The sequence below is a fragment of the Lampris incognitus genome, chromosome 5 (assembly GCF_029633865.1).
Source record: "Lampris incognitus isolate fLamInc1 chromosome 5, fLamInc1.hap2, whole genome shotgun sequence".
NCBI lineage: Eukaryota > Metazoa > Chordata > Actinopteri > Lampriformes > Lampridae > Lampris > Lampris incognitus.
In genome coordinates this window covers 31,114,876-31,127,087 of record NC_079215.1, presented here as the reverse complement: position 1 = coordinate 31,127,087, position 12,212 = coordinate 31,114,876, and the positions used below count along the sequence as shown (strand labels likewise).

At 43.6% G+C, this 12,212-nt stretch overlaps 1 protein-coding gene across 2 annotated transcripts in view; it reads right to left on the bottom strand.

Moving 5' to 3' along the window:
- Positions 1-12,212, bottom strand: part of tbck (TBC1 domain containing kinase) — a 74,734-nt gene that overhangs the window by 38,310 nt on the left and 24,212 nt on the right. The window contains exons 22-23 of one of the 2 annotated variants that reach the window (XM_056279967.1): positions 10,341-10,502; positions 10,011-10,181 (exon numbers count right to left, since the gene is read on the bottom strand). In XM_056279967.1, the coding sequence (XP_056135942.1) occupies positions 10,075-10,181; positions 10,341-10,502 (269 nt within the window). In that variant the 3' untranslated portion in view covers positions 10,011-10,074. Of the gene's footprint in view, positions 1-10,010; positions 10,182-10,340; positions 10,503-12,212 lie in introns of those variants that run through there. The other variant, XM_056279966.1, reaches the window with a different exon arrangement.

Here is a 12,212-nt window from a genome sequence, read left to right as displayed (position 1 = left end):
CTCCCTTTTCATAGATAGAAGCCCACTCTGGTTAATGGGAGCCCTCAGCCTGACCTGGACCAGGCCAAGACTCAAATGAAATTCAACAGAAAATATATCATTTCATCCCTCTGGCCGACAGTGGCGTCAAAGTCAAGGGCCTCGCGCCTCTCCTGGGTTAGGACCTCACAGATTCAGTTACAGGGTTCATCCCAGTGAGAAACACATTGGTGGTCTGAGATTCCTAACCAACAAGCTCACAGGCAATTCAGGGAAACACATTTCTCTCCCTAGGGCCATGAAACCTGCATGCAATCACTCCTCTTGCTAGGAGGGGGCAGGGGTAAGGGAGAGGAGATTGATGGCACTTTTAACAAGCCTTTGGGCACATTCACACCTGCTGCATTTAGCTGGGTTGCATCAAACTCTTGAGCATTTTAAACCAACGGTACATATTGTTTGGGTAAATGAGATCATGCTCCATATAATCAAAGTCATGTGAGCACCAAATATCTGCATCCTGATCTACATGACATGCTTTTCGGAGCACTTCCAAGTCTCAAGTATGAAAGCTATTCAACCCAACGCTACATTATCACTTGCAAATGTGCAAGTGGATGCATATCTGCAGATGTAATATTATCAGACTTTATTTTATTTAGTTATTCTACTTTCAGTCACCTATAGGTGGGCCCAGTGTCAAGAGGTTCGTTTGTAAATGTAGGGCAAACATGGAGTTTAATATTTTTCATCTACACAGCTTCCTAAAAGTGCAATTGTGAGGATGATGACACGACCTTTCACGTCTTCTGCGCTCACACTGGCGTCTTTTGGCAGCACGCCCTCTTTAAAGCCTGTGTATCATTATGAACATATTTGCCACTCTGAGTGATGAAAGCCTTTCATTTACGTAAGTCTTCACCAATGCTCCTTTGATAAGCAGTCTAAATATGGATGACTGCCTTGAATGTGGGGCGAGGCGGAGTTTGCTGATTCTGCAGTAAGGGTATCGATATGGATATGCTTTTGTCCTTGCCCCATTAATTCCTTACCGATAAAAAAAAAAAAAAGACATTGGCAACCACATGACCGTTGCTTATACACACTGCAGTCTGTTTCATTTTGACCACGTGGAAGTGAACCCAAGCAGCTGAAAATGGTTAAGTATGCGTTGATGTATTGAATGGCTTGGAATGATTAAATGTACAGTTAGGTGAAAAAAAAATCCTTAGACTCAGCAGGGTTGTACCACGGCAGGTAGCTCTGTTTAGGAGAACATTTTTTTCTCAGACAAAATTAGATGTGGTAATTATATATTGGTGGTAATTTAGCGCTCCAACTTGCTGCAAATAATGAATCACCAGAAACACAACAAAAGAAATAGGTTATTGTAAGATTGTGTAAATTGGAGCCCTGATGGAATGGGACTGTGTTCCAAAGAAAAGAACTGAATAAAAACCAAAACTAATAAAAAAGGGAAAATTGCATACCAAAATGAAAACAAACAAATAATAAAAAATAAAATAAAATTCCAATAATCCACCTCTGTTACAGTGTAGTGCAGTAACAAGTACCCATAATATAATAAGAGCTCTCTGACTGTCAGCTAACTGGGAGTAGAGCATACCATGGTCATTTTATATGTGACTTTTACCTTCCCCCTCTTTTCTGCTGTATTTCTCGCAGTTTCTTGCACTTCATTCAGGTTATCTTTCTATGGTGACAGGAATACTATCAGGGCCCAACAGTACTTTTGGTCCGAATTCTTGGTTGCCTTTGATTTTAGTGATTCAAAAATTGAAACTTTCTACTGTTGCATATTTGCTGCAAGTCTAGATAAGAATAAAAGCTAAATTTAAATATTACAAAAAGTAAATCTTCCAAGGAAGGTAATATATGCATTTTAATTTCTTTTGCTGGGATGGTAGATTGAAGTGCCATTTATTCTGGCATGAAAGGCATCAAAATAAATACACCACGATCTCTGTCTTGCAGTGGTTCTTTTGTATCCCTTTCTTCAGTGTTGCTGTGAGCAGTCTCAGCAATTCCTGGATGTTTATCCTAGAAATAAAAGTCTATAACTAAAACTCATCAGTGCTGTGCCAAGCCATGCTCATTGAGATGAATGTTAATGTCCCCGAAAAGCAAAATGGTGCTGCGTCACCAATATGAGCAAACAGCTCCAGCACTGTGAATCTCTAAAGTCTCCAAACGAGAAAAGTACAGATTACCTAAGGCAACAAGAGTAAGCAAATGAATCACAAAAGGACGCAATTGCCAACAAATCGCAGTTTGAGATGTATTGCTGGCTCCAAGGCAGAGAGTTATGGCATGTCTTACCACTTTACCATTAAATTTTATTACAGGCTTCGATATCCTGAGTGGGGCATCACTTACCCAACTTTGAAGAAATTTATTTCAGGGTGTTTGTGCGTGGTTAAGGGGGTACGTGACTTATCAAGAATCACGTTTAAACACGATCTGCATTGATAGGATGAAAGCTCATGTCAATATACACTGCTCAAAAAAATAAAGGGAACTCATAAGCAATACAATGTAGCTCCAAGTCAATCACACTTTTGAGATATCAACCTGTCCAATTAGGAAGCAACACTGATTTGTGAATCAATTTCACCTGTTGGTAAATTGTCTAATTTCCACCAGGTGGAAATTAGACAATTTGCAAGACAACCCCTATAAAAGGAATGGATTTGCAGGTGGTGGCCACAGACCATTTGCCTATCCTCATCTTTTCTCGCCGATCTTTGGTTAGTTTTTCATTTTGCTAGTGCCCTCACCACTAGAGGTGGCATGAGGCGGTATCTGCAACCTACAGAAGTTGCTCAGGTAGTGCAGCTCATCCAGGATGGCACATCAATGCGCGCTGTGGCAAGAAGATTTGATGTGTCTCCCAGCACAGTGTCCAGAGCATGGAGGAGGTACCAGGAGACAGGCCAGTACACCAGGAGACGTGGAGGGGGCCGCAGGAGGACAACAACCCCGCAGCAGGACCGCTATCTGGTCCTTTGTGCAAGGAGGAACAGGAGGAGCACTGCCGGAGTCCTACAAAACGACCTTCAACAGGCCACTAATGTGCAGGTTTCTGCTCAAACAGTGAGAAACAGAATGCATGAGGATGGTATGAGGGCCCGACGTCCACAATTGGGGCCTGTGCTCACAGCCCAACACCGTGCAGCCCGATTGACCTTTGCCAGAGAACATCTTGGTTGGCAGATTCGCCATTGGCGCCCTGTGCTCTTCACAGATGAGAGCAGGTTCACACTGAACACATGTGACAGACGTGAGAGAGTCTGGAGACGCTGTGGAGAACGTTCTGCTGCCTGCAACATCCTCCAGCATGACCGGTTTGGCGGTGGGTCAGTGATGGTCTGGGGAGGCATATCCTTGGAGGGCCGCACAGACCTCTACATGCTAGCCAGAGGTACCATGACTGCCATTAGGTACCGGGATGAGATCCTCAGACCCATTGTCAGACCATATGCTGGTGCAGTGGGCCCTGGGTTCCTGCTCATGCATGACAATGCTCGTCCTCATGTGGCCAGAGTGTGTCAGCAGTTCCTGTATGTTGAGGGCATTGATGCTATGGACTGGCCTGCACATTCCCCAGACCTGAATCCAATCGAGCACCTCTGGGACATCATGTCTCGTACCATCCGCCAACGCGATGTCGCACCACAGACTGTCCAGGAGTTGACCGATGCCCTGATCCAGGTCTGGGAGGAGATCCCTCAGGAGACCATCCGTCGTCTCATCAGGAGCATGCCCAGACGTTGTAGGGAGTGCATACAGGCACGTGGAGGCCACACACACTACTGAGCCTCATTTTGAATCGTCTTGAAGAATTTCCACAGAAGTTGGATCAGCCTATGTTCTCATTTTCCACTTTGATTTTGAGTATGATTCTGAATCCAGACCTTAATGGGCTAATGATTTTGATTTCCATTGATCATTCTTAGGTTATTTTGCTCTAAACACATTCCTCTGTCTAATAAATAAAGATTTTCAGCTGAAATATTTCATTCATTGAGGTCTATATTGTGTTTTTAGGTGTTCCCTTTATTTTTTTGAGCAGTATATATTAGTCTGTTCAGAATGACAAACAATATCTGACTAACAGAGATGCTCTTCTCTTGGAACAGCTAGATTTGCATGAACAAGTTGTCTCAATCGCTGCCCTTTTCGCTCTGTGCTGCTGCTCCTGCTCGTCCACAGAGGATTACAAGCTAAAGTCTCTATGGTGTTATGTGTGACAGGCCTGTCAATGCAATGTATTGTCATCAGGCTCAGTTACTGTCTGGAAAAGGATAAAGATAGACAGGAGGATGTCTTCATCATTTGAGAGCCAGTCTTGTAACTTTATCTCAATGGTTGACTTTTCTTACAATGGTTGTAGAAAAGGAGTAGAGAAAGAGCAGTGCATTTTAATTTTGTTTTTCATTGACAAAGTTGACAACCAAATGCCCTCCAAGAGCATGTTTGGGGTTTTTTTGTTCAAAAGAAACCTTAAAAAATCAGTATGTATTTTGAAAAATCAACTCAATATTATTGGTTTTTCTTTTCCAATGCGTCAATACACAACATATGCGTTTATATAGTTTTGGGGTTTTTTGGGGGTGGGGGGTCCCCCCATTTTCACCCCAATTGTGTCTGGCCAATTACCCCAATCTTCCGAGCCATCGCAGTCGCTGCCCCACCCCCTCTGCCAATCTGGGGAGGGCTGCAGACTACCACATGCCTCCTCCAATACATGTGGAGTCGCCAGCCACTTCTTTTCACCTGACAGTGAGGAGTTTCACCAGGGGGACGTAGTGCGTGGGAGGATCACGCTATTCCCCCCAGTGCAGCGACCAGGACTCATAACCACACCCGGCTTCCCAGGCTTCCCACCCGCAGACACGGCCAATTGTGTCTGTAGGGACACCTGACCAAGCCAGAGGTAACATGGGGATTCAAACCAACGATTCCCATGTTGGTAAACAACGGAATAGACCACCACGCTACCCGGACGCCCCTTAAAATGACAAGTGATCATGCTTACCATTACCTATAAGAGAGAAATATGCAGTATTTGCTGAATATTAGATTCTGTCTTAGATGGATTAAACTGATGATGACAGCATTGACATTAAAGAATGATTTATACAACTTTATGCAAAGGTTTGGGCACCCCAGTCAAATTAGATGTTTTGCTGAAGGCCTCGATTAAAAAATAAATTAACACAACCTCTGAAAGGTGCACAGTTAAACATGAATTATTTCTGCCTATTGTTTCATTCCTATTAATTTGTCACGTTAAGCATTAGAAAATAAAATGGAGGACATAACATATGCGAAAGTTTGGGCACCCTGTAACTCTTGAGCAGAAATCACTTGTACAAATCATTGGTTAATTTATTTTTACTGAGCTTCTGCAAAACATGCAAATTGACAAAAAGGAGCCCATGCAAACTTTAGCATATGTTTTGTGTAAACCTGATATGCACAAACACAAACAATTCCAGGATAACTAGCTAGACATTATCCGGTAGAATTTAGTGCACCTTTTTCTGTCATGTGCTGTAATATAGTTGTTGCACACATGGAATACCTGTAGCCATAAGAAGGGTATGTGGAGGATAAGTTGGTACTGAATCAAATGAATGTTTGCCTCACTGCATAGACATCTATTGTTAATACCAGTGGAGAAGAGCAGGTGCAGAACACAAATCATTGTAAATGTTCCACCACCTACTCTGTTATGTCTGTGTCTTTGTCTATGTGCACGCCTGCATATGTGTGTGTGTGTGTGTGTGTGTGTGTGTGTGTGTGTGTGTGTGTGTGTGTGTGTGTGTGTGTGTGTGCTTGTTTTTCTATCCTCGTTGGGATAGAAAAAGCACACACACACACACACACGTACAATGGGGATATTTGGTCCCCATTGTGTGTGTGTGTGTGCTTGTTTTTCTATCCTCGTTGGGATAGAAAAAGCACACACATGCACACACACACACACACACACAATGGGGACCAAATATCCCCATTGTGTGTGTGTGTGTGTGTGTGTGTGTGTGTGTGTGTGTGTGTGTGTGTGTGTGTTTCTAGTATAGCATGCATAAATGGCATAGTATACTTTATGTGGGAGGAGAAAGCATACTTTGACAGCGCTGCAAAACCGTGCCACCAAAACAGACATGCTGTAAATGGTGCTAGAGCAGTTGCACAACATTTGCACTGGTTAACGCATCTTAATCTATATATAGACTTAAAGTTCGTTGTATTGTATTGAATTAAGTAAATGTTTTCATCTTATTATTCAGAATGTTTACCATTATGCCATAAAGGAAGGAAACACCCTACTCACTGCAGATTAATAGACCAATTCAACCAGACGTGTCCAGAAAAGTGATTTACTAGAAGTGCTTACCATTGTGCTGAAGTGTGTTGTACAGCATTGTTCCTAGCACTTTTGTGCCCAAAACCAATTTCCCCCCCTGGAGGAATATGAAGGGAATCTTGGGGGCTAAAAGATGGTTGGCAGCTTAAGTAAATATGACATTTTTGAGGTAACTCTACAGCACAGCATCTCATCCAACATGAGAGCCATATACTGCCCTGTATCTATTCAACTGAACACAGGCTCTGATAATGAGGCTGGCAGTGGTATACAGAAATGAGCTGGCAGTGGCACCTTGTCTAAGGCAGTCTTGCCAAAGATGTTGGCCAGAGCTCCATGCTCACATTTTTTACCTTTATAAGGACAACTGGCTCCCCTCTTCTGCTAAGTCTGCCTCTCTAAATCTGCTGGACTGGGTCAGTAAAACAAAGTGAAGGATTGCAACACAGAACCAAAGCAGACATAGCGGCTGCTGACCTGAGTTAAAAGAGTTAACAGAGTGCCCCAGCTTCCCTTTTAAAGGAATGATCTCTGCGTTTACGGCTGTTATTTAAGCCCAGTGTTATTCTAGTTTTCAGAGAGCTAAGCAACATTTGGAAATGGGGGCTTAGGGGGGAAACTGGGTGAGCTACGGCACAAGTGAGAGCTCCATTTTGAAGACATGCATTATGAATGCTGTTCCTGGATTTTGTGTCACTGACTCTCTGCTGAAGTAATCGCTTTGTGCAGGAAGACGGCGGTGGTACAGTCAGCAAGTATTTAGTGAGGGTGTTATGGAGACCTCAGTCAATCTGCCACATGTAAAGAAAAAGCCCACAGCACAATGTGCCTGTTTGCATAGACATCACTTCTGACACTGATGAGTGACTTGCAGTCAGCTTGTCAATAGCATTTGAGCTAGTGCCCCTGACTAATAGCAAAAAAAAAAAAAAAAATCCATAATACAATGAATAGTTATATAGGGAATTATTTAAGAGCTGAGAATACCAAAGCATCACTCAAATCAAGACACTGCTCTCTTCTGTGTACTTGGGTCTGATTCAGACAAAACCAGGGAGTTTCACTGGTGGCTAATTGAAAAATGATGAAATGATATGAAAACCTACAAGGATTAACAACGGATGAGTAAAAAAAAAAAAACGTGTGTGTGTGTGTGTATCTCAGTGAGCATAAGCTGATATCTGAGTAAAAAGTAAGGAAATAAAAATGAGAAAAACAGACGGGCGTCCAGGTGGAATAGCAGTCTACTCTGTTGCCTACCAACATGAGGATCGCCAGTTCGAATCCCTGTGTTACCTCCGGCTTGGTTGGGCGTCCCTACAGACACAATTGGCCGTGTCTGCGGGTGGGAAGCCGGATGTGGGTATGTGTCCTGGTCGCTGCACTAGTGCCTCTTCTGGTCGGTCGGAGCACCTGCTTGGGGGGGACTCGGGGGAATAGCTTGATCCTCCCACGTGCTACGTCCCCCTGGCGAAACCCCTCACTGTCAGGTGAAAAGAAGTGGCTGGCGACTCCACATGTATCGGAGGAGGCATGTGGTAGTCTGCAGCCCTCCCCGGATGGGCAGAGAAGGTGGAGCAACAACCGGGACGGCTCGGAAGAGTGAGGTAATTGGCCAGATACAATTGGGGAGAAAAGGGGGGTGGGGGAAGAAAAAAGATGAACGATCTAATTTTCCTTGTTTGATTTCTTTTTTGAGAGCTTCATCTCTAACTACCATTGTCAAACGTTCTCCCTGCATTAGGACACGTTTTCATACAAATCCCCCATATTTAGCATGAGCATACCAGGTAACAGCTACAAGCGGTCCCTCAGCCGCCAGCTCCCATGGCCATCGCTACCTGTCTTTTCATGTTTTGGGTCTTTGCTATACAAGCAACCGTATCCCTGCCAATGTAATTCACTGGCCATTCAAATGCTGCCTGCTAAGTCCAATTCATTCAACTCAGATTTATCACAAATATTTCTGGAGAGCTGAAACGATAACCTTCAAGAGTGTGCAGAATTAGGCTTTTGAATGGGGGTGGCAAATGAGGGGAATAACTGGGAAATAATCTGGGTTAGAACTTCAGAGGCACACATTTTCTCCTGGGCTCAGTGGTTGCCTCAGTGTACACAACTTTTTGACTGTTTTTCATTTGTTTGTTATTGTTGTGGTTGTTTTCAAATGACTTCTGAACAGCTTCAGAACACTGCGTGGTATTACTAGAGCATATCATGGCAAAGTTTTGTCTGCGTGGGGGAGCAAAGATGCTTGCTTAGAGAGAGGCAGGGGGACAAATTAGTCCTCTTGAGAATAAAACACAGTTTAAGGTAAATCAGTCACAATCACTGCTGCAGGTAGACAGCTCTACATTCGGGTGCAGGGAAACAGCACTTCTTTCTCCATCAGTTATTTTCAATTATTTGCTGATGCGGAGATATTCAGAGATTACATCTGGCAGGCTTATTTTATCAAGTGACAACTAAAGTCTCTATGAGGTATAGACAGCAAAGTTAAAAGGGAATATGCTGGAAATGAGTACCAGAAAGAACAATTTACATTTATAAGGACTTAAAAGGTAGAATCTGTAATGGTGAGGGGCGTCCAGGTAGTGTGGCGGTCTATTCCATTGCCTACCAACATGGGAATCTCTGGTTCGAATCCCCGTGTTACCTCCAGCTTGGTCGGGCATCCCTACAGACACAATTGGCTGTGTCTGCGGGTGGGAAGCTGGATGTGGGTATGTGTCCTGGTCGCTGCACTAGCACCTCCTCTGGTCGGTTGGGACGCCTGCTCAGGGGGAAGGGGAACTAGGGGGAATAGTGTGATCCTTCCACAAGCTACGTCCTCCTGGTGAAACTCCTCACCGTCAGGTGAAAAGAAGCGGCTGGTGACTCCACATGTATCAGCGGAGGCATGTGGTAGTCTGCAGCCCTCCCTGGACTAGCAGTGGGGGTGGAGCAGCAACCAGGACAGTTTGGAAGAGTGTGGTAAATGGCCAAGTACAATTGGGGAAATAAAGGGGGGGATAAAAAAATTTTTTTTAATTAAATAAAATTAAGAAAAATAAATAAAAATAAAGCAAAAAAGGGCATTTTCTCTTTTGTCCAAGTCTTGCATTTCTGCAAACAGTTTGTTGGCAGTCAATCTAACAGTGAACAACAATGAGTGACAAGGCTCCCACTAGCAAGAGTTGTAAATTTCAGAATAAACAACTTCCTACTGGATCTTTGGATGTACCAAAAATTGTATGTACATATGGCAACGTCGAAATGTCTTTCTACCAGAGCACAACATGTCTGAAGTACCATCTGGGTGCCAAGCATGCCAGTTTTAGTGCTGATATAAGACCAGGCGGTATTCATCAAATACGCTTGCCAAATGCAAGTACATCAGCTAAACTGACAAACACAACAGCATCATGCATCGCCATGGTCATTTGGGTGAGATTTGACTATATATACTCTGTTTGCTTACATTCACAAGACAAAAAAAAGCTTGGATGATGTCATCTATTTGATTGATTCCTCCATCTATTATTTTTCTTTATTCATCACATCACCACAAATATATTTGGTCATTTACCGAAAGAGCAGAAATAAATCTGAATATACTTCAGATTTGTGATTTATCATGATTAATCAAAGCCCATCATGTGATTAACTCGATTAAAATTTTACAGCCCTAGTTTCACATTTCAATTTCAGGAATGCGTGTCTTATATGATGGCAAGAGCAGTTGTAAACGAGTATGCTTTTCTGGCGAGGATGCTTTCCTCTGTCTGCCATTGTGAGAAGTGTCCTCCCACACTCTTACACCCCGCACCTATTCACGCACACACACACACACACACACATGCCAAGACATCAGGCCAAAACAAAAAAATGTAAGCAAAGGGCACTAACCATGTGGGGCTCATTTACCAAAAGGCCACCGTTTCTCACAGAGCCTCCCTCTAAATCCTAGATTAACTCCTGTTCTCACCTGGCAGGTCAGAGAAGAGTAGGATGCACTCGTTGAAGCCATTAGCCAGCAGGCGGTCCCTGAGCTGCTGTAATATGGCCACGCCGATACAGAAGGGGAAAGAGGAGTTGCCCAGCAGCAGCGTGTCCCACAGGTGGAAGATCTTGTGTAGTGGAAACACATCTACGTGTCATGTGGAAGTAAAAACACAACACAGGCGGGATTTTGCAGGCTTTCAATATACATAGTGCAACCTGAAGAAATGCAAATCCTCTAGAGGGGTACTGATCTGCGGAAGCTCTGGCATGGTGGAGGACGGGAACACACGGCAAAAACAGTGGGGGAGCTGAGACCAAGTTGCATATAACGTGTTTGATTTGCATGTGTTCAGTGCATTAACTTAATATGGCACTGTGCCTTTAAACTGGCGAGCCCATTGAGCAGAGCTGTGTGTTGGTAAGATAGCCTGGAGGGGTATTTAAGATGGGGGGATGAAGCTGGGAAAATGTTTTCTGTGTAGGTGTTGATATGGAAAAAAGACAGAGCTAGGAGGAATATCCTAGAGCTCGGCAGCTTTGGAGCAGGGGGACTGAGAATGTGCTGTGCAGGGTTTTTTTTTAAGCCAAAATGCAACCGTAGCCTCCACTAGACTTTCTAATTGTTATTATTTCAGTCATATCTGCTAAACATTTCAATTTGAATGTCTCCTCTGTGTTGATGTTATGTGTTAACACCTATCTTTGGTATAAGTTGATGCCACAGCACAGGTTTTGCTAAGGTAGATATCAGGCAATAGATCTGTGCAGGCAGAGTGCTGTGGCCCTGCTGAGATTGACAGAGAGGAGGAAGAAATGCCTCAGAGGGTTTTCGTCACATTAGCAGTCAGCCAGGCAGCGGTGCATGTGAGTGATGGGCAATGTGTCTGTAGGTGTGTGTGCACGTTTGTGTGTACGTGAATGGAAGATGACCCTTCTGCCCTATCTCATACTGGATTGGGCACATTAATATTGAGAAGGGCACACCTCCTGACTGCTGGGACTTACCCATGGTATCAGGGGAGAAAAGGAGGTAAAAGAGTCATACCTCCTGCACCTCACATTGTGTAGATCTATGAATGTGTGCATTTCTGTGTATGTGACTGAAGAATTAAAAAGCACCCCTTAAAACCCAGGCTTCAGTGAAATATGTTGATAAAACATTTGATGATTGATTCAGCTGCGATTAAATTTAAAAAAATGTAACATATCGATTGTCTTTCTGGCCTTGCTCTAGGAGTCAGCGGACAAACAACAGTTCTAATGCAACATAGTGAATATCACAGAGACACCAAAAGGGTAATTTAGACATTTACACCACATGATGGGTCAAAATGTGAGTGGAAACTTCAAAACAGATAAAAACATTCTTTATGGAGGAACCGAGTTCACACATGATAATTTTGTATACTGGTAACATTCTTCAATGCACATTCATCCTTTGTATTTCAGACCTTTGGAAGGTGTGTGTGTGTGTGTGTGTGTGTGTGTGTGTGTGTGTGTGTGTGTGTGTGTGTGTGTGTGTGTAGCTCAAAGTTATTAAATGGCCAAACAAGCCTGTTTTGTGCTCAGCACACTCATGAATTGTTGAGCTCTTTTTTCTACATCGAAGGTTTCATTGCAACATCCTGTGGACACACACACACACACACACACACACACACACACACACACACACACACACACACACACACACACACACACACACACACACACACCTTTCCAAAGGACTGCACAAGTGTGGTCAAATGGTGGCAAAAAGAGCAAGGGTGGTGAGCACTGAAGGGGTTGAATTACGAGATGGCAGGATAACATCCACCCCTGTATGTCTGTGTTATGTTTATCTGTTGTCTTGTTT